Genomic DNA, 24,033 nt, shown 5'->3' with positions numbered 1-24,033 from the left:
CTGGGGGGCCGGGCACGCGGGGGGGGGGGGGGGGGGGGGGGGGACGGCAGCAGCCCAAACCATCAATTAATGAATAATAAAGTAACATCCAGGAATCACTGCCCCAAACAAAAAGAATGTTTTTATTTACATGCAGCCACCTTCCCCTGTTCAGTTTTCTAATCCCACCTTCTCCAGCATCTCAGAACTAATCACTCAGAGGTGATCACTTCCTTGATTTTTGTTATAGTGTCCCATTCTTAAGTCATGTCGTCAGTTTCACCTGTTTTTAATTTTTTTTTTTTTAATTTGCCAAAGGACACATATGCTGATCAGAGTGACAGAATTCATCCAATAGTGTAGTCATGCTGCAATCCCTTTCCCTCCATTTCTCCATCTGTCAGGATTCGGGGCACACATCCACACATGCCCAATGTATTTTTCAAGCCACTGGGACCCAGATTCACACATGGTCAGCCATGTGGCATATGGCTTCTTTAACCGTTACGCTATGGAGCTGGACTAATTTTACTGTTGTTGAATGTTACATACATAGAACCAAATTCTGTGATCTTTGGATATTATTCTTTTAAACTTTATTTATTTATTTCTACTGAAAGAGAGAGATCCTCAGCAGGGTCCTCCGACTGCAGCCCTCCCCTGACCCCTGCCCAGCCCTGCAGGCAGCCAGATCACTGGCGTACATGTGGCAAGACACAGGAGGCTAGCCCACAGCCTTCCTGTGAGGGCTCCAGCATGACACAGCAGTGCACCCCACTGCCTGCACCACGGAGGCTGGGCCTTGGGTTGCATTTTCCACTGACATGATTCTTTTGAAAATTCATTTGTGTTAGTGTGTAGCTGTCACTTCTTCAGTTTTAAGCTGTTAGCCTTCCACAGCATCAATACACCACAAAACATCTTTTCCATGTTGATGGACATTAGGATTTTTTTATAGTTTCCAGATGTGCGCCATTACAAACAATGCTATCATAAACATTCTTGGATATATATTTTGATCCGAACATGCTCTGATATTCACGAAAGGCAGCTAATTACTAGGACATAGTGTGTAGTTTCATACTAGCTTAAATATTTACGTAACACTCAAGAATGACAATAGTAGTTTGTAGATAAATATCTTAATTCTTTACTAGATATGTCAAAATGTTTTCCAAACTCTGTGTGCTTATTTACACAGCCAGTAGGAGTGGATAGTAACTCCTGTTTCTCTATGTGCTTGGTCGCCCTTCGGATTATCATTACCGCTCTTTCCACTCCTCCTTTAATCTTGCTATGGAATTTTCTCGTTTCCTTTATATTTGTTGCCTGAATAGTAACTCTGACCTATTGGAACCACTAATAATTTGTCTGATTTTACTCTGCTGATAAATTCAGTCATTAAGTTCTTAAACTTGGTCACTGTCTTTTCTAATTCTCAAATTTCTATTTCTTTCTCTTTTAACTCTGTAATGATACTCTTCATGGTTTCTAGTTTCCTGCCAATTTACAAGAACATTCTTTATTTCTTTACACACAGTAAGCATAATTTTTTTTCTTTTTTTTGGAGAGGTTTTTGCTATAGGGCGCGTGTACTCACCAGAAAGACAGAGAGAGACAGAGAGACAGAAAGCCAGAAATCACCCCCCAGGGGGGATGGCCACACCGCAGTCCCTTCTCCTCCATTCTCTTCTCGGGATCTTGGGCACGCACGCACAAGCACCTGACATGAGTTTAAGCCACCGGGCCCGGGACTCAAACTGCAGTCCGCTACATGGGAGTCCAGTGACATAGCCATTATGTTAACTGCTGGTCCCAGTAAGCATGATTTTTATAATATGCATCCCAACACTTTTTTGTTAAGGTTTTTGCCATAGGGTATGTGTGTTTGCCAGAGAAACAGTGAGAGGGAAAGTGAGAAGTCATTCCCATGGCAGGGGGGTGGGGGGCAGGAGAGGGATGGTCACACCACAATCCCTTCTCCTTCATTGTCTTCCTGGGATTTTGGCATGCACACACATGTGCCCATCGTGTGTTTCAAGCTGCCAAGTCCAGAACTCGAACCATGGTTGCACATATTGGAGCAGGGCATCTTAACCACTACACCACCTGCTGGCCCCTATCTGAATACTCTAATATTTGAATTATTATTATTAGTTTTTTTTTGTCATAGGGTACATGCACTCACCAGAGAGAGATGGAAGGAGACAGAGCAAAAGTGAGAAATCATCCCCTAGGGAAGATGGCCACACCGCCATCCCTTCTCCATTCTAGGGATTTTAGGCATGCACACACATGCGTCCAGCATGAGTTTCAAGCTGCTGGGTCCAGGATTTGAACTACAATCAGCCATGTTGGAGTCTAGCACCTTAACCACCAAGCCACCTGCTTGCCCCAATATTTGAATTCTCAAAAGATCTATTTCCATTGTCTTATTTCTTCTGGCTCTCATATGGGAAGTGTTACATTATTCCCCTTCAGGCTATTGATTTCAACCAGTTAACTGAGACCCAGCTGTAGCCCAGCACTGCAAAGATGTTGTGCTCCACAGACTTGTCCACAGGAGAGGCCCAGGTTCAGTTCCTAATTTATAGGCCAGTTGTGATGCAATGAATCTGTCATCCCAGCAGTTCAGGGAAGCTAAGGCAGGAGGACCATAACATGGCAAGCACTGTCTTTAAAAAATAAATAAATAAATAAATAAATAAAGTTCAATGTAATATAAACAAGATTAGGATGATAATAAATAAATAAATTTTTTTAAAAAGTTATATGAATGAACATACTTTCTTCCCAAGAGGATTATGTTTCTTATGCTAGGCACCTGCAATTTCTGCCAGTTTGGTACTATGCTGTTCAAATTTGAGATAACCTATGCAATCCCAGATTTTAATACGTAGGCCAAAAAACTTGAGCTTCAGAGACAGAAAGTTAAAATAAAACAAATTATGATGCCTCCTTCTCATATCAATACGTGACTTTGAGCCAAGACTCTTTGTTCCTAAATTTTCTCATCTGTTAAAAATGGAGGTAACTTTTAATCCCCCGTGGTGGGCCTTTTCTTTCTAGTTCCCATTGGATCTCTCCCTTGCTTTTGAGGTACCGATCATGACGTGTGTCGCCTTTTGTTTTGTGTTGTATTTTTTGAGATATTGAGTGCCTTTTCCAGCACTAGGTTGTGATTATTTACGAACTGGTGCCCAGGGCTCTACACCTTTTCTCTCTATTGAGCACAGTGCCTTGATGCAGGTGCTACTCATGGATGTTAAATGGCTACGCCGATGAGTGAATAAATTTTGGAAATAGGTACGTAGATAAAAGTGATTAAACCAAGTTAAGTATTGCCGGCGAGAAGGAACAAGTATCTTTCCTATTCAAGTTCCCAGAGCTTCAATCTAATTTCTATGGCTGTTTACCTGTCAAATATATTGGCTGATTGTCCTCATGGAAAACAACTGGCCTGAATAGTGATCCAAGTCTTTAATAGAGCTTAAAAGTAAAGCTTTAAAAAACATTGATCCAGATGAGGAACGATAGGATGTAATAAAGGTTTATTTAGGGCATAAAATTTAAAAGGCATGTTCATCAATAATTCATCAACTCTCTCTAAAAGCACCTTTAGTATACCATTTCTATTCTGTACCTTTAATCAATTTTAAGTGACATTGCTAGGGACATATTTTGATAACAAACCTGTAAAAGGGACCCATTTACCTGGAGATTTACTTATAAAAGTAGAATTAAAATAATTTTTAGGAAGAAATGCAGCATACTAGGGAACTCTAAAATTGTTTATATTAATTGCTCTAAAGAGAGATGAGTAAAAACAGAAAGAATCAGTAATAGCTCATGTCAAAGTCCACATTGAGTATTACTTTTGCCACATAGATCACTTAACTATGTAATAGTTAAACTCTTAATTTTTAAAGTATTGCTTCCCTCAAAGAGTATTATTTGACTCTCTGGTAATTAAAATGTTGATTTGCTAGATTTTGAAGGCCTGGAAAATAGAGAAGGCATAAGGCTCAAAATTGCTAGGAGGAGAAATCAGACAAGTAAGATCGTACATGAATTCTCTTTTGATTGGTTTGCCAGTTGCTAGATGTTCCAAATCGAGAAATGAATGAGTTGCATATAAGGACCTAAGTATGTGCTTGCTGATGCCACCGTTAGCACCACAGGTATTTAAGGCAGTATTATCCACAGAACTTCCTCATTTTATTTATATGCTTTCAGGACTTGATCTTTACTTTGGAATTATTATTATTTTTTTTTGAGAGGTTTTTGCTATAGGGCCCATGCGCTCGCCAGAGAGGCAGAAAGACAGAAAGCGAGAAATCACCCCCCAAAATGTAACCATTATGCCATGCTGATCCCTTTCATTTATTTGGTTAAGCCTCTGATTTTTTTTTTCCTGTTATAGTAGTATTTGAAGGTAATAAATATAGAGAGATTGTGAGATCAATAGAGAAGAGGTTTTGAGAATTAATAAAATATTGTAATCATACTGACTTGTTTAATTAAACTGACATCATAATACATGAGTGAAAGTAAAAATTCAATCAATCTTTTAATACCATATGTAAAACATAACACATCTTGGTGACTCCAAATATTTCTATTCTTTAGAATACAAGATAAAACTTCCAGGCAATTGGCAGAATGTGTTGCTTTTCCTTTGTCTGTTTGGGCAAAATAAAGACCTAGCCAATGAATATGCCCTGTACAACTGCTCTGAGGTAGGTCCTGATATCATTAGGAAAAAAAATGAATTAAAGTGATTCCAAAGTTGGGACCAGCAGTTGGCATAATGGCTATGTCACTGGACTCCCATGTAGCCGACTGCGTCTAACCTGGACAAGGCGGCTTAAATTCACACCAGGCATGTGTGCGTGTGTGCCCAAGGTCCCAAGAGGAGAATGGAGAAGAAGGGATTGCGGCATGGTCATCCCCCTGAGGGGGTGATTTTTCACGTTCTGTCTCTCTGTCTCTCTGGTGAGCACACATGCCCTATACCAAAAATCTCTTTAAAAAAAAATTAAAATTTCATTCTTCCTTTCTTACATTCTAGAACCCTATAGAGTCTGTCAGAGTCTGGTTTTGCATTTCTAGTGTCAGGGACATAGACTCCTACCTTGATTCTCTGCTGTGTGTGATCTGATAGTTACCAGAGCACCATCCATTTATGGCAAAAAGTGGAAAGGACAGCAAGAAAGGTGCACAGACCACCTTGTTTTCATTGCATTGCCCAGCATTAGTCACATGACTTCATCTTACCTAACATACCTGACTTGCCCTCTGTAGGGCTAAAATGAAAAATGTGCTTGTAATTAGGGCAGAACCCCTGCTGGGGTATAACCTACTGTCCATTTACTAATCTGTCTACTTGTGATTCATTTTTCTCTAAATATTACACATAACTAGTTAAGCAAAACTAAATTGTTAAGGAGAAAGCAGGGCCAGCTGCAGTGGCACAGGCTGTAGGGCCCTGCTCTACTGTGCTGAACCCACATGGAAAACCACGGTTCAGATCCTGGGTCTACCTGAACTGTACCAAGTATGCATGTGCACAGCTGTGATCCTGGCTGGGTGAGAACTGAAAGTGGGAGTTGCAATGGGATAAGACCATGTTGCATGGGCCCATTTCTCTCTCTCTTCCCCACCTCTCTATCTCAAGAAATACAATAAATTTAAGAAAACATAAGTAGGATAGAAAACTAAGATTTTTTTAAATGTTACAAATACCGCAACATCAGCACAGTCGTAGATGAGCATCCAACTCAGTACTATCTGTGTGTGTGTGTATCCAGGGTGCAAAGGAGTACCTCAATAATTAGTTAGATTCTTTTCATCATTCAAAAAAGACTTAAATCGGGTCAGCAGTTAGCCTGGAGGCTAAGACACTGGATCCCACATAGCCAGCTTAGAGTCCTGGACCTGGCAGCTTGAGAATTATTCCGGGCACGTGTCTGCACACACCTAAAATCCCGAGAGGAGAGCTAAGGAGAAAGGACTGCGGTGTGGCCAGTCCCCCTGGGGAGGGATTTCTCCCTTTCCCTCTCTCTCTCTCTCTCTCTCTCTCTCTCTCTCTCTCTCTCTCTCTCTCTCTCTCTCTCTCTCTCTCTCTCTCTCTCTCTCTCTCTCTCTCTCTCTCTGTCTCTCTCTCTCTCTCGTAAGTGCACACACTCTATAACAACAACAACAACAAAAATTTAAACTGAAATAAAAAAAGACATAATTCCAGTCCCATAGCCTAGTGGTTGAGGAAGCCTGGTCCCATTATGGCTGACTATGGATCAAATCCTGGCCTCAGGGGCTTCAGTTATATATATATGCTACAAATCCTAGCAGGATGAAGGAGAAAGGATTATAACATGACCAAACCCCATCATAAATTGTTTTCTTCCTCTCCCTCTCTCTTTCCTTCTCTCTCTCTTTGGCAAGTGCACATACCCTCTGGCAATTAAAAAAATTAAAAGACACAAGAATACATATAAATAAGGAAAATAGATGATGAAACAATGTATCATAGTAGAATAAAAATGTGAATATTTCAATGCTTACTTCCAAAAAACAAACCAAACAAACAAAACTAATAGAACTATCCTTGAATGTGCACAACATAATCTAATGTTTGATGCCGAAGAAGATGAATATGTGTATTCCTTGATTTGATTTTTACATAGTGGATATATGCTTCAAAAAACCATACTGTAGAGGCCAGCAGGCTGGATCCCACATGGCCCACTGTGAGGTGTGAGTCCCAGACTGGGTAACTTGAGAAACACCTGAGGCGTGTGTGTGCGTGTGTGCGTGCGCGTGTCTGTGTGTTTGTGTGTACCAAATATCCTGAGAGAAGAATGGAGAAGCAGGAACTGTGACATGATCATCCCCCTGGGAGTTGTTTTTTCACTTTCTCTCTCTGTCTCTCTCTAGCAAATGCATGTGCCCTCTAGCAAATAAAAAAATAAAAATAAAGAAAAACCATACTATACCCAACAAAAATGTACACTAAATAAACGTAAATCAGAAATAACAATTTTTAAAAAAAGATGACAAAGCCTCTTCCTCAAAAAAAAAAAAAAACAGACATTACTGAAGCAAAATTAAACTCTTTGACCCTGGGAAATTATTTATTTCATGGTAATTTTTGGGTAAAGTGTTACACTAGATAATATTCCTCTAACAGGTGCAGAGATCTTATAAGGCACTTACTTAGTGTCTTTGAGTAAAAGCCAAAAGCAAAGTATTATTTTACATTTCAATGAAGCCTATTTTGTGAGTCCCAAAGGAACAATGATTCAAAGCAAAAAATCTTTGTGTATTTTGGCTTAGACCCCAAAAGAAATTGTAGCCTGCCCAGAAGGCTGGATGGACTCTATACACTCTGAATAGTTACCTATAAGTATCACTGCTGATAAAAGAGTTTTGAACAAGATTAGGAAATTAAGGAATAGGTTACCTAATTTTCTGCAGTCTGCCAGAATGTTCTACACCAGCTGAACTCTCCTAACACCAGGTATTCGAAAAAGTGAAAGGGTCTTATTTGTGAGCTATAAGAAGACAAAAATGAAAAAAAGATAAAAGAAGGGAAGAATAAATCAATTTGAGTGATTTTCTTACAGCATTGACAGAGAAACTATTTTTGTAATGAAACGTTTGTCTATATCAAAGTTACAAAAGTGCTTAGTAACTCTTAATAAATAGGATGTTTAAATTTTAGTTATAGTATATGTTTTTAGACTTTTTCTTCTTTCCAGAGAGCTATATGTAGATTATATCTTAAAATATTATTTTATGTATTTTTACACATATAGGCAGTATATGTTTGACTATAGATACAATAAATCCATAGTTATTTAAATATGAATTTTTATTACTGATCATCTGAGTAGTCCTGTAATGGCAAGGAACATGAACTCACAGCCCCTGAAATATTTTAGTCATTTTCATCCCATTTTGATATGGCAGTAATTAAAAGATGACAAGAAGTTGGGCAATTAAACATTGTTCACTAATTTGATGTATTAATAATGCATAAAGTATACTGCTAAATTAATTATCTCAACATGTAAAGCAAATTTTAAACCCTGTAAGAAAACTCATTAAAGAATCCATCTTTGCTTTTAGGGAGCAGTGTTGATTGACATCAAGATTTCTCCTATTTCCATGTAGGAAGAACCTTTTGTCATGGTCTCTGAAAATGTCTTGGGTAAGCCGAAGAAATACCAGGGCTTCTCCATCGACGTTTTGGATGCCTTGTCTAACTACCTGGGTTTTAACTATGAAATTTATGTTGCACCGGATCACAAATATGGAAGCCCACAGGAAGACGGGACATGGAATGGCTTGGTAGGAGAACTAGTCTTTAAGGTAAGAGGATACTTATTTTTCTTATATCTAAAGTTCACCTGTAACCACTAAATGCTGATTTTGTATAAAATAAGTATAATCTGGGCCAAGAGGTGGTGTGGAAGTTAAGGCGACTGGATTCCATACGGCCGACTTCACAGTGAGCATCCAGGACCCAGAAGCTTGAAAATCACACCAGGCTCATGTGCATGTGTGCACATGCCCCAAACCCCAAGAGGAGAATGGAGGAGAAGGGATTGTGGTGTGGCCATCTGCCTGGGGGGATGGTTTCTCACTTTCCTTCTCTCTCTCTCTCTCTCTCTCTCTCTCGCTCTCGCTCTCGCTCTCAATCTCTTTCTCTGGCGAGCACACACATTCTATAGCAAATGCTTAAAAAAAAGTAAAAACTAAAACTAATTGTATGTAATCAAAACATGAGTTAGTGGTATTGAAAGCAAAATATCATCCAATAGTATTTTATGAACTTTGTGAAGAAAGATGGATGAGAAAATAACCTAAATTTTAAAACTATTTTTATACAGAGAAGGATTTAAAAGAAGGTCTTAGGGGAACCAGCAGTTAGCGTAATGGCTATGTCGCTGGACTCCCACGTAGTTGACCGCGGTTCGCGTCCCAGACCCGGTGGCTTAAAACTCACGCCGGGCGCGTGTGCGTGCGTGCCCAAGATCCTGAGAGGAGAATGGAGGAGAAGGGATTGCGGCGTGGCCATCCCCCCTGGAGGGTGATTTCTCGCTTTCTGTCTCTATGTTTCTCTCTGTCTGTCTGGCAAGCGCACACGCCCTATAGCGAAAACCTCTCCAAAAAAAAAAAAAAAAAAAAGAGAAGGTCTTACTTTGTCAAATTTATATCCCATTTTGTCAAGCTATGGAACATGAAGTCACAGTGTAACTTATAGAGATAATTCATACCATTGTTTTCTTTTAAAAATTTAAAGTTATCGACAAAATAAAATGCTTATCACTCAGAAACTAGTAATTTAGTTTTGTAATCTAAGCAAGGAGGAGCTATACTGACTTACATTTTTCTCCTTGTTTTGTTACTTCTCAGACAGATGTTTAAATATCTCTACTTATTTCTTTGGTTCTGTCTGTGTTCATCTCAATTTTTTAAAGTTTCATTATTAAATGCATACACATTTGTAATTGTTATGTCCTTCTGATAAATTGTTGAATGGTTAGATTTAGTTTTATATTTCACTATATCATTTATATGTATCTAATTTTCATGTGTTCTTTCTTTTCCTGATTTTCTTTAGGTTAATTAATACATTTTAATATCTTATTTTAATTTTCACTATTACCATTGTAGCTATATTTCTTTGTAGCATTGTCTGGGGTTAGCCTGGAGATCATAATATGCATTCTTAATTTATCACAAGTCTATGTGAATACATATTGTACTACTACACTTTTTTGAGAGAGAGATTTTTGCTATAGGGCATGTGTGCTCGCCAGACAGAGAGGTAGAGACAGAAGGTGAGAAATCATGCTCCCCCAGCAGGAAGGTCATGCTTTAATGCCTTTTCTTCCATTTTCCTCTAGGTGTTTTGGACATACACACACATGCACCCAGCGTTGAGTTTCAAGCCACCAGGTCCAGGACTCACACCATGGTTGATTATGTGGAAGTCCAGCGACATAACCACTGCACCATCTACTGGTGCCCCACTACACTTTTTAAAAAGTAACAAGCTCACAGCAATACTATTCTCTTTATACCCATTGTAGTCCTTCTGCTAGTGTGCTTATGTATTTATGTTTTACTAATTCTGTATTAAAATGTCATAGTCTTTTTTTAAAATTATTTATCATTACTATTATTTTTTTAGTTTGCTATAGAGCACATGGACTCACCAGAAAAAGAGAGGAAAAGTGAAAAAGCAAGACACCAGGTCCAGGACTCGAACCATGGTGGTTCATGTGGGAATCCAGCTCCTTAATTATCATGTGACCTGCTGGTCCCAATGCCATACTCTTTGATGTCAACAATTAGTTGTCTTTCAAAGGTATAAAAAGAAAATAAAAACAAAAGTGGTTGCTGGTATTTAGCCACTGATGTATTAGGGCATTGGGAAAATCACGTCATATTTTTCTGTGTTTTCTACGCAAAAAGGCGTCATGTCTTTTCTGACGGCCCAGTATTATTTCTGGGATTTTATTCATTCCGTGTACCTGAGCTCCCATCTGGTATCATTTACCTTCAACCTGCAGAACTTGCTTTAAAATGTCTTCCAGTGCAGTCCAGGGGGGGCATACACTCTCAATTTTGTGTGCCTTGATGTGTCTTACTGACCCTCATTTTTTCATGATATTCTTATTAGCTATCAAACTCTGAATGGGCAGGTCATTTTGAATGTTCATCACTTTAAAGATGTGAGTCTCTTGTCTTTTGCCATTTATTGTTTCTGATGAGAAGTCAGCTGTGATCTGCACCCTTGTGGTTTTTATGTACTTAGTATATCTTATTGTGTGGATGAGTGACTGTTTTGCAATTCTCTCTTCATTTTTGATGTTTAGAAATTTCACTTTGATATACCTAGATATGGTTTGCCTTGTATTTACCCTGCCGAGTTCACTGAGCTTTGGGGATCCATTACATTTAATAAACGGAGGCATTTATTTCTTGAAGTTTTTCCCCCTTTTCCCTCTTTTTCTCTATTTGAGGCTCAGAGAACATTCAAGTAGACCACCTAAATGTCATCTCCACATCACTGAGGCCTCGTTTATTTTATCAAAATGTTTTTACTCTGTGACCTTCACGTTCAATCATTTATCTTGATCTGCCTTCAAGTTTACTGATTCTCTATCATCTCCAATTTTCTGTTAGGTTTATTCAGTAACTTTTTTTATTCTAGATTGTTTACTTTTCCCTTCTACGATTTCAATTTATTAAATGATGATCATTTCTATCCTCAAATTCCACATCTTTTTTACTCATTATGATATTTTCTTATATGCCCATGATCACATTTATAATAGTTCTTTATAGTCATCATTTGCTAACATCCCAACACTTCTTTCATGTGAGGATAAATTTATATTGATGGCATTTTCCTGGTCCTTTACATGTTTGGTTACATTTGATTGTAAACTGGACATTGTGGTTGGTACATTGAGACTTGCGACTATGTCTCCAAGATTGTATATTCTGAAGGGGATTGATTTTTCTTTCAGCAGACAGTTAAATTACTGTCTGTTCCCTCTGAATTTATGGAGGTTAGATTCTACACGTTGATAGACAGGCCTATTTGATTCTATTGTCATTTGTAAGACAAATTCCTTAGTTTTGATCATTCATTTGTTCCTAAGATAGAGCCTTCTGGAGTTTCAGTGCAAAGCCTGTAGTTCTCAATCAAGCCCTCCTGACTTAGAAGAACTCAAAATTCAATCTCTCTCTCTCTCTCTCTCTCTCTCTCTTAGGATAGGCAACACTGTAATTTTTTTCTTTAGCTATTTTAGCCATCTAGCTTTTGCTTTCCAATAATTTTCTTAAGATCTTCCCCATGCATATGTCATTTAGAGACAGCCAAGGACTTGAGGAAGTTTATATAAAGATCTGCGGGCTCACTCTTTGGTAGTTCCTTCCCTTCTCTGATCCGTGTTTCAATTTGTGGCCACCCTGGCTACTCAAACTTCATCTCTGACACATTAGCTGATAAGATTCTGGCCTTCTGGCCCAGCATAGGTGCGTGTGCTGCGAATTGCTTCTGTGCAGTGCTGGAGCCATGTGGAAGGGCCTGGGTTCAGGTCCCAGGAAGACATGAGCAAGCTGGGTGTGACCTGTGGGGGACCTGTGTGTGCCCAGGGCCTAGCTAATGGAGGCTGTCTAGAAGGGATCATAGCATGGTAGAACCCTGTTGGGATCTCTCTCTCTTTCAGGAAATAAAGTTAAAAACAAAAACAACTGACTTTCTGCTTAAGCACCAGCCATGTGCCATGTCTTGTGAGCCAAAGTGTGTCTCAATGGTTAGTCTACATACAAGAGAGGGTCTTACCCAATGCAGTGACTGTTCCCAGGGCCTGATCACCCTCCAGTTTCTGTCTGGTTTTGGTTGCTGTCTCGTTCTTTTCATTTGTCTGTCTTTTAAATTTAATGCAGAATTGACTGTTTTTATTCTTGTAGAGTTAATCCAATAAAACTGATTTCATCATGGCCAGAACTTGAATCATTTCTCAAATACTTTGAAGTCTTCAGAAAGCTTAGGAGTCTGAATAAGTTGTTTCCAAGGAAAGGAGAAAGGAAGAAATGAAAGGTCTTAAAGGTAGCAGCAGGAAAAATTATAAGGCTGTTTTTATATACTATAAAGCCTGCAGAATTTAGTTTAATAAGCCAGTTATATATGGAATTTGATTGGAAAAGTATTAATATCAGTACTTTTAATAGGAAATAAATATCAATACTCATTTGTCTTACTAAAACCATGCCACTTTTTCTTCTATTCTTTTACTGTAAACCCACACACACTCAGGGTTCCACCTTTGTATTTCTGAGGGTCTTATCTGATCTGAAACCTTAGCAATTATATTCAAATAAGAGTAAAGAATAGAAAAAAGGCATTATACAAATCTGTTCTATAGAGGGAGTGTATAAAATCCTTATAGAGTTATCATGCTAATGAACTACACTTGGTAGATGCAAGTTAACGGTAAAAAACATTCAAAATAGTTTGTTGGTGTTCTTACTCTCATTAATTAAATTTCAACGCTTCCTTACCTCTGAAGTGAAGCATACAAGCATGTTAAGATCACTTCCAACTCTAAATATTTTTGAGAACTTTTAAGAATTTATTATATAACAACCACATGCATTCAATAGTGTTCTTTGTCAACAATCATTTTCACTGTTTTCATTTTTAAGTAGAAGCATGTAATTATTTTATGATGATTTATAGTTTAGTATGGTCTCTGCAGAAATAAAAAATTGAGACTTAAAGAAGCTGACACATGATTTTTTAAGAACCAAAATTATAAACCTTTTTATTGCACTAGATTTTTATTTTGTTCATTCAAATATTTAGCCATTCCGACTGGGCTTTGAGAAACACTTATTAACCAGACGGAGAAAGTAAATCCTACATGAGAGACTTAGTTGGGGCAGGTAGACAAGTTGGGAGAAAATTTGAGAATGTGAATGCCAAGAAACAATAGCATTTCAAGAAGGAAAGGGCAGGGACCAGCAGATGGCATCATGGCTACATTGCTAGACTCCCACATAGTCAACTGCAGTTTGAGTCCTGGACCCAGCAGTTTAATACTCATGTCAGGCACTTGTGCGTGCATGCCCAAAATCCCAAAAAGAGGATGGAGGACTGTCCCAAGAAGGTGAATTATTGCTTTCTGTCTCTTTGTCACTCTTTATTTCTCTGGTGAGTGTACGCACCCTATAGCAACAACAACAAAAAAAAAAAAATAAGAAGGAAAGGGCAGTTGACATTGCAGAATCACTGGCAATATTATGCACTGAGGATACATAATAGTCTCCTTACCTTTATCTTAACTTATGGGCAGAGATGTAAGTTCTAAAGTTTCTCAATTAAAAATGTAAATTTAGGGACCAGCAGGTGGTGTGGTGAAGGTGCTGGACTTCCACATGGCCAACTGTGGTTTGAGTCCCGGACCCGCCAACTGACTTTCTCACTTTTCCTCTTTCTCTGTCTCTCTCTGGTGACCACATGTTCCCTATAGCAAATTAAATAATAATGATGATGAAAAATAAAATAAATATTTGGTTGTAGAAAAGTCATGATGCTTAGGAAAACATGGTTTGCTTAGAAAAATGTAGAAAAAGTACATCATGACTTTTTCTGACAACCCAGTAATTCTTTTTAAAAATGTAAATGCAGGGAACCAACAGTTAGCATAATGGCTATGTTGCTGGACTCCCACGTAGTCGACCGTGATTCGTGTCCCAGATCCGGTGGCTTAAAACTCACGCTGGGTACATGTGCGTGCGTGCCCAAGATCCCGAGAGGAGAATGGAGGAGAAGGGATTGCGGCGTGACCATTCCCCCTGAGGGGTGATTTCTCGCTTTCTGTCTCTATGTCTCTCTCTGTCTGTCTGGTGAGCACACGCGCCCTATAGCGAAAAAAACTCTCAAAAAAAAAATGTAAATTCAGTTATACAAATTGTAACATTATTAAATATTTTTAAATAGTGTAGGTTATCCAAGAAGACTCATCATATTTAAACTTTGTATCAGGGTTATTTACCCCTGTGAAGCAAAATAACGAATAGCATAATAACATTGTGATAGACCTTCAGAAAAGCAAGCTTACTGTTAGCGTAACTTCTACTGGTATAGTTTTTTTAAGTGAATCTAAGTATTTTAAATAATGATAAATATCTCTATGAAGTATCTCTATGCCTGACAGTAAGAGTTCTAAAGTCAACGTGATTAATTAATGCCTGCCTTTTCAAGAAGGAATGAAAACTGAAAGAACATTTTGCATGGACTTTGACTCTTTTTTAATGTAGTGATTATGGACAAGCCAGAAAAGGAGTCAAACACAAAACAATGCAAAGTGAACTCTGAGGTCACGTGATTTTATCCTGTGGTGATTTCTAGGGGTAAAACTGAGGTTGCAGAGTTGAGCTGATCTTGTAGAAGAGGGCCTTCCAATTTAAACCGGAAGTCCGGTATTCAGTACCTGTGTACTCTTTAGAGGGGAAAATACAGACAAGAGACAGTAAATGATTGGCCTCTGGTACATGCGGAATCTATTTTAAAACTAGAAATGTAGCAAAATCACCTCCATTTTTTTTCTGTTTCACAACTTGTATCATTTTCTATGATTAATATCTTAAAATTTATGAGAAAAGAGATCTGGCCTAAAGATCTTTCAGGAATAGGATAAATAGGTAAGAGTAACCTGATGTGACTGATAAATTATTTTCTCCTAGTTTAAAAGGAAAGAGCATAAGTGAGATCACAAAGAATTTTACATGGGGAATAGCAAGTATATCATCTTTAGAAATACAAAAAAAAAAAAAAAAAAAGGAAACCAAATAAAGAGAACTGAGTTGTATAGTTGGATGTTCTGCTATTCAGATTTTTCTGGGTGAAAGTACTTTAAAGTCAGAGGTTTTCAAAGTGGAATAATAATAATTAGATATATACCAGAAGACTTTTTAAAGAGCAAGCTATTATATTGCTTGATAGCAAATACATTTCCCATTTCTCAATTCCTGTAAATAATCTCATCTAACAAAAATCTACCTGAGAACGAGACCCTGACATTTCTTGTCTTCCTCATCTCTTATTTGATCATTCTTCTCTTACTTTACAAAATAAGAGTGTACCTTTTAGACACACAAACACTTTTGTTTTGAGAGTATTTTGCTACAGGGCACATGCACTTGCCAGAAAGACAGAGGAGACAGAGAGACAGAAAGCAAGAAATCACCCCCCAGGGGGGATGGCCACACCACAATCCCTTCGCCTCCACTTTCCCCTTGGGATCCTGGGCACTCATGCACATGTGCCCAGCGTGAGTTTAAGCCACCGGGTCCGGGACTCGAATCATGGGTGACTACATGGGAGTCCAGCGACATGGCCATTACACCAACTGCTGGTCCCACACACAAACTCCTTTTATGATGTGTGACTCTGGCTGTAAATAACTTCTGAAGTACTAAACTAAGGTATGATGAAAACATCACTACAATCCTTTTGTAAATCAGATGGTTTCATCTTTAAGCAAAAATATAATGAAAAACAAACTAAAGTTGTCAAACACTGTATCTTAAAAATAAATTTTTGATGATAAATTATTGTGACTTTCACATGTAGCATAATGTCAAAGACTTGAGTGATTTGCTGAAAAACAAACCTCTTATTTTAATCTATTTATATGAACGAGATTCTGTAAGATGAAGAAACACAGAAATAAAATCTTGGTGCTAGCCCCTTATTCATTCCAACTGTAATTTATATTGACCCATACAAAACTAAATGAAGGGCCAGCAGGTGGCACAGTGGTTAGGATGCGGGACTCCCACATGACTGACTGACGTCCGAGTCCCAGACTTGGTGACTTCCTTTCTCACTTTCCTTTTCTCTTTCTCTCTCTCCATCTCACTTTCTCTCTCCATCTCACTCTGGTGAGTCCATGTGCCCCATAGCAAGTTTAAAAATAATAATAATAAATAAAAATCTTTTTTGAGAGAGATTTTTGCTATAGGGCATGTGTGCTTCTTGGAGAGACAGAGACAGACAGAGAGACAGAAAGTGAGAAATCAGTCCCCAGGGGGGATGGCCAGGCCACAGTCCCTTCTCCTCCATTCTCCTCTTGGGATATTGGGCATGCACACACATATGTCCAGCATGAGTTTTAAGTTGTCGGGTACAGGACTTGAACTGTGGTCAACTATGTGGAAATCCAGCGACATAACCACTACATCATCTGCTGGTCCCAATATAAGTAAAATTAAATAAATAAAATTTTTGAAAAAGAAAGAAAGAATACCAAACCCAAAGTAATAGAAAATAAAAGTACCATCTATATTATTGAGAGATATATTTATAATAAAATTTCAATTTAATGTCTAACAAACAAAAAATTATACTGATATAATTATGACTCAATCCAAAAAAAGTTATTTACCTAACACATTATAGTCAGATTATTCGATATAATTTTAATTTGCATTCATATTTTTAATGTAAAAAAATACAGTTTGGTGATTAAGAAAAGACCCTCAGAGATCTATATATATTTTATTCAGTAGAAAGTGTACTAGTGAAGTAAAATATGAATATAGTTCAACGATAAAACAATTATAAAATATTCTATATATTTTACCTGTCCAAGTCACTATGCTATTTATTTATCTATTCATCACTCACCAGAGAGAGAGAGACAGAGAAACACTCCCCAATGGGGCATGTTCCATAATATGTCCCTCTCCTCCATTTCTCCATTCTGTCAGGATTTGGGGTACACATACACATGTGTCCAATGTATTTTTCAGGTTACTGGGTTGGGATTTGAAGCACGTTTGGCCATGTGGGATCTGGCTCCCATTGCATAGTACTCAACCCCTGCACCACAGGGCTAGCTCACTATGCTCTTTAGATTCTAATGGATATATTTTAAAAGTCACTGGGCAATTTTATTTTAAAATGTCAATATTTATAACACAACACACATAAGCCAGTGTCAAATGAGGAAAATAGAAACCACTCTTGGAATTGCAAAAAAAAAAAAAGGAGCATTTAAGACAGGGAATTGATTAGTTGTTGGAAGGAATAGAAAAACAAAAGAGAAACACCGTGAGACATTGGAAAAGCAGAAAGAAAAAAGGAAGAAAACACAAATATCTGGAGCTGCTAACACCTCAGTAGATTGTGTATCTGCCAAAGACCTGCCCCTCAGTCAGGGCTGGGATTGCCTACCAGATCTACCTGTGCCCCAGCTGCTGGAGTCGAGGTTCACCGATGGACTCTGCTGCCATAGCCACTGAACTAACCATTTAAAGCAGAGAGCTCTTCTCTTTGCCTTCTCCCTTCCATGGAAGAAAGAAAAAAATTTAAAAATTAATTAAATAAAAAAGAGCCCAAAGAGGATGGAAAATAAGATTATACTGAGAATTGATTTAGATTAGGTAAAAGTGTTGCTTTGCTACTGAAAAAGTATGGTCAGAATGTGTTTATTAATATTTAAATCCATAGGCAAAAAGGTGGGAGGTTGAAGAAGATCTTATCTCATTACCTAAAATTTCTCGGTGAAAATAGAGGAAGTGAGTTAATAGCCATAGGGATCGGTATGATGCAGCCATCTACAGGAGAGTGGTGAGAGATTGAAATAGATATTGAGAGAAGTGAGAGTGACTGGGAAACCAGGAAGATAACAGAGTAGAGCAGTGGCACTGAGAATTGAGCTGAGATTTACATAAGACTGACACTGATCATTGCTTACTGGCTGCACAGTTGTGTGACTTTCTTCAGTTGAGAGTGGATGCCCAAGTGCAGGTGCAGAGATTAAAACATCCATCTCAAGATTGAGCTATGGTAGCTGAGCTTGGCAAGGGAATTAAACGAGATGAAAGAAAAGCTGACACGATCAAGGAAGGATAGCCATGATCAGGGACATAGACCAGTACGAAGTTGCAAACCAGATGCATATGTGAAGATTTGAAAGAGCTAGTAGTTTTGAAAGAGAGAATCAGACACTTAAATATAGAAGTTCTAGAGTTTGACCTTGAGGGTCATAGCTGGATGGTAGAGGAGACTAAAGGATTTGGAGTTTTAAATGACTCAAAACTGGAGGGAAGAAGGAGTGATGAATGAGTGGAACACTGAGGACTTTTAGGATAGCAAAACTTTTCTGCATGACAGAGTAAGGGTAGATACACTGGTGACATTATGCACCTGTCAAAAACCATAGAAAGACTAAACCCTAATGTAAATTATAGCCTTTAGTTAATCATGTATCCATATTGGTTCATTCATATTAATATATCAATATTAGTACCATGTATTGGTAACAAATGCACACACTAATGCAACACATTAATAATAGAGGAAAGTATTTGTACTTCCTGCTCAGTTTTTCTCTAAAACTAAAAATGCTATAAAATATGAAGTCTATTTTAATAATGACCCAAAACAATTGTTATAAGGAACCTCTATTTGATACTGAAATCTATCAGGAGGCTGGTAAATTTTTAGGTGAAGAATATTTAGCCAGGTCTCAAGAAAGAAACCATTGTGAAGTCTTGTAGAAATGGTAAGAAAAGTCCATTTAAGGAAGCACGTGTAATTGATCAGACCAAGTAAAACAGAATAAACCAAAGCAAAAATGAAGATAGCCTGCAGAGACTCTCCCCAACGAAAAATAAAATTCTAGTTCCTTGAGTATCTAAAAAAACAGGTAGAATCATAGTCACTAATAAATAATGTAAATGATGTAAGTGAATTCTCATTCCTTAGAAACTCTAAGGACACAATTTTTGCCAAAGTCATCCTCAAACTCTGGATCTTTTTCTGTTCCTCCTGTGATTATCCACACTCCCACTTTCTATGACTCTGCACGTAGATTTTTGGTTATTTCTAAAGAAGTCCATGACCTTTGGCTGACTGTTCACTTCAATATCCTAGTAACTAATGTCCATAGAACCTTCACTGACTCTCCCAGTGCCCTTTAATTCATTATGTATTGGTCCTTGATTTAAATTCCACAATGGCCATTACAAACATTTTCCATGTATTTCAAGCTTCTACCCCTTGTGCCAAACTCTATCCCTACTCCCTTCTCATTTTTGTTTATTGAAGCTCATGGTTTTCTTCAAAGACAATGAGAATCTAGTTTGAATGTTTCATTTTCTTACTCTTCAGTCTCAAAACACTTCCATTTATTCTCTCATCCTTAAATGGCAACACAAAGTTTTGAGAAAAATGGACATCGGTTGTGGATATGGGTGACATATTTATCAGCCAAGAGAGATTCTAAAGCCCTCTTGACTTGCAGTGTCTGTGTCTATGAAGTGAAGTTATTGTGAAGATTCACCAAGAGATGAAGTCAATGTGTTGCAAGAAGGGCACGTAGGTCTCATGTGATCTGCTCACTCTGACAGAATGGCAAAATCTCGCTCAGGTTCTGTGTTTTAAAGAAGGAGATAAATTCACCATGTATTGTGAAGGCAGACTGACAGGATTTGCTGATAAATTAGATGGAGAAGTAGGAGAAAGATCAGAGTACCAATGATCTCTTCAAAATTCAGTGCTTTTAATCTTATATATTCAGTCACAACAGCAGAAAAAGGCATTCTTTGTTCCCATTTTTCCGTAGCTCCACTCACTACTGGGCTCCGAGCCATAATCATCTCTCCCCTGGATTGCAGCTCTGGAGGTCCAATTACTCTCTCTCTTTTCACTCTTGACTGCCTTCAATATATTTTTAACACAGCAGCCAGAGTGATCTAGTCACTTCTCTGCTGAAAGACATTTGATGGTTCCCATCTCAGAGTAAAGACTGTCCTTAAAGCTGTCTACATTGTCTGCCCTGCCGACTCCTCTGTGACCTCTTCTATTTCTCTCAGTCACCATGCTCCGAGCTACAGTCCTCCTTGATCTTCCTCATACCTGTGGAACTTGGCCTTTTGCACTGCTGTCTGGCCCATCTGCCTGGAATTCTCTTATCGTCACCAACTTTCTTTCCAGCCTCTGCTTGCCAGTGACCAGAGAGGACTTCCATGACTATACTATTCAAAAGAACAACTTCCCCCTCTGCACAAACTATCCGCCTTATTCTGTTTTATTGTTCTTTATAACACATATCCCCATTTTCTTATGTAGCTACCATTCATTTGTCTTTTTTGCTAAAATGTAAACTTACTTTTAGGCAGTGATTTCCTATGTTTGGAACTACTGAAACCTCAGTATCTAGAAAATATGTATACATAAAAAAATAAGTATCGGTTGGTAATATTTTCAGGTTTGTATTAGATAATAACATCCCTGATTAATCTTTCAATGACAACTCACTACTCTTGAATAAAATCAACCAGCCTACTAACATAGTCTGCTCAACTCAATTGTGGGTAAAGAAGTTTCCATCTTTATTACAGAGTTAAACTTCAGGCTTTTACTCATATTAAGTTCTCAGTTCATTAATTATCTAATTTGTGATATTCAGTCATTCTCACTTCTTTATCATGGGATGATAAAGAGAACCCAAGGGAGGAAATAGTGGGAAGGGTTTGCTGAGTATAAAATCTAAACTGTGTTTGGGAAATGAGTAATTGAAGTAAAATGCTCTTCTTAAGCCTTATACGTACTGATTCAAACCTTTGTAATACTTCTTTGCAATAGATATAGTTGTTATCCCCATCATATAGATTTTAAAAGCAAGGTATAGAGAGTTTAAGTAACTTGCTCAAGGTCATGTCACTTTAGCTAGTAGTGGAAGATCTAGGATGTGTGAACTGAAGTTGTTTGATTCCAGAGCCCATTCTCTTAACAAGTCTGAATATGCCTTTTTGGAACTAGAAACAGAAAATTAAATGAGTGATTTGATACATGAGTATGGAGTTCAGGTAAGAGATCCAAATGGACATATTCATTGAGGTTAATCAGCATATAGATGAAATTTAAATTGCCCCTTTACCTTCTTTTACCCTTAGTTCTCTTCAGTCTTTAATCTCTTTCACATTCTTTGCTCTTTCCCCACTGCTTGATGATGGTGTTGTCTATCTTAAAGATAACTCCTCATATTTTCTAAGTGAAATTAATTAGATATCTTCAGCCACAAATGATGAGCCAATTGAAGTGAAAAGATAATTTAATGGCTCACAAAACTGAACTATGCAGGGATGCGATCCAGGCTCATTTCACCTCCATATCGCTCTTGCCATCTCTCAGCCTTGCTTGCTTTTGGGTTGCCCTATTCTCAGGAAAACTCTCCTTTCTTGGCAGTAAGATGACCATTGGCAGCTCCAGGCTGAGATTTTATATGCTTATCTATCCCAGTGTAAACGTAGATTCCCTTTTACGAACAGTTCCAAACAGAGCCTCTGCTTTAAGACGTATTGGCTCTGGCCATGAAGTATTGTGTCCAAGAGCAGCCAGTGAGCATGGTGCCAGGTCTACACCACATGTCTGTGCCAACCAATGAGGGTAGAAGTAGCTCCACCTAAAGCACTTGGGGTACTAACGGAGGAGTATCGATTTCCCTAAGGAAAAGCCGGATGCTGTTATCAGAGGAAGAATGGATACCAAACAGGCCAAATGAAAGACACTCTTCAAAGGCTTAGAAACAATAGGATAAGTTACAAGTAAACTATCAATAGTTGCATGAATACAAAAATTTAAATAATCAGCAAGTCATAAACCATAATAAACTAAATTTAATTACAAACAAAAGTCTTAGTGTGCATAAATTAGTGCATTATGCTAACAGAAATACTTGAGGCTGGGTGATTTTCTAAAGAAATGGAAGTTTATTCAGCTCGAAGGAGGAAGTCCGAGGTCCAGGGGCCAACTTTGGTGAGGCTACAACATGGCAGACAGAACCCGGAACCTGTGAGCAGAGCATCTGCTCAGAAGGTTCCTTTGTTCTGGTCTGTGTTCATATGGGCTCTACTTCCCTTGTTCTCTCCCTGAGAACATATCAGGGGCCAGCCCATGGCCTAGTTGTTAAATGACCTTTCACCATGACCTGCTGTGTGATTGGAGTTCTGACTCTGAGTCTTGAAAACCATGTCAAGTGTGTGTTTTCATGCTCAAAATCCTGAAAGAAGGGGGAGATGGAGAAAAATGGATTGCAGTGTGACCCATCCCCATGAGGGGTGCTTTCTCACTTTTCCTCTCCTTATCACTCTCTGTCTCTCCCTAGTGAGTACACATGTTTTCTGACAAATTAAAGAAATGAAACCAAACAAATACATTAGAACTCTATCATGGAAGCTCTGCCCTTATCTCTCAATTACTAAACTCCTTTCAGGAGCTCCACCTTTTTACAACATAATTGGGTTCAGTTTTCACTTAATATCTGTAAGATACAATCAAGTCCCAACTTAAGACCCCTTGGGGGACACTCCAACCATAGCAGTGGAAAATATTTGCAAGAGAATGATGAATTGTTAGTGTTACTGCCTTACTGCCACATGAAGAGGTCATTAAATCCATAAGGAAATACTAAATTAATAAGAAAATATTTTTATTTACCCTATTAGATAATAATCTGAAATATATGATCTTAGGATTTCAAAAGGAGGAAGTAATAGACGATATAAATCCAAATAGCAATCTATTGTAATGGAGTAGGGCAATTAAAAAAGTAAGTTTATGAAATATCATCGACTAGTGTTTTTATCAAGAAAAAATTTCAGCTCTTTCTTATGTCTGCTTGAGTTTTTTGTATAGTATGTTTTATACTAAAAACAGAGCATCACTGGGATTAGATGTACATATTAGGTATGTACAACCCAATATTTCAGTCATCCATATACACTGCAACACTGGCAATTAATCCAGGTACCACAAGGAATTAAAAAGTATAGTTTGCAATTGACCAAAGAATAATTACTAAGCACTTAGGTAGTGCTTACTCTAGCTGACAAGATCTTACATACTTTGCATTTATTAACTCTCAGTACTCACCACAGTGCTGTAAGGTAGGTTTTACTATTATCTCAATGTTACAGACAATGATACAGAGCCAGGGAGAGGTAAATGACTTAGCCACAATCACAAAGCCAAGTTGTATAGAATTTATTATTTGGTCCCAGGCAGTGTTACTCCAGAATCCAAGTGCTTAACTCCTTTACCTGTTTACAGAGTGGAACAGAGCTCTCATGTAAGTTTCTTTGCAAAGCGTTGTAATATACCAAATGTTATGCCAGTGAAGAGTCATAGACAGAAAAAGTTCAGCCCAGATTTTTTAAGAGCTACACATTTGAAGAAGCTTCAGATAGAGTGTGTATGGGGTATGATTAGAAAACAGAAAATAGAATTATATGGAGAAAGAGATGGGATGTGACTAAAAAGATTTAAATCACTAAACTTCTCAAACATCTCACTTCTTATTCAAAACCCAATCCCTTCTTTCCCTTGAAGAAAAAAAAAAAAAAAAACACTTTAGAAAAGCATGCAGTGGTCTCCACAGTAGAGATCTCACTTTCCTCTTACATTTTGTCATTTTGTCATACTCATATAGATCACATTTTGCTTTAATCTGCCTA

General features: G+C 38.0%; 1 protein-coding gene across 1 annotated transcript in view; it reads left to right on the top strand.

The window, feature by feature from the left end:
- GRID2 (glutamate ionotropic receptor delta type subunit 2) overlaps positions 1-24,033 on the top strand; it is a 392,388-nt gene that overhangs the window by 44,912 nt on the left and 323,443 nt on the right. Inside the window, exon 4 of the mRNA XM_006164500.1 lies at positions 8,155-8,352. Coding sequence (XP_006164562.1) covers positions 8,155-8,352 — 198 coding nt within the window. The remainder of the gene's footprint in view (positions 1-8,154; positions 8,353-24,033) is intronic.

The sequence above is a fragment of the Tupaia chinensis genome, unplaced genomic scaffold (genome assembly GCF_000334495.1).
Source record: "Tupaia chinensis unplaced genomic scaffold, TupChi_1.0 Scaffold143631_1, whole genome shotgun sequence".
NCBI classification, from domain to species: domain Eukaryota; kingdom Metazoa; phylum Chordata; class Mammalia; order Scandentia; family Tupaiidae; genus Tupaia; species Tupaia belangeri.
This window is presented reverse-complemented; position numbering and strand designations above follow the sequence as displayed.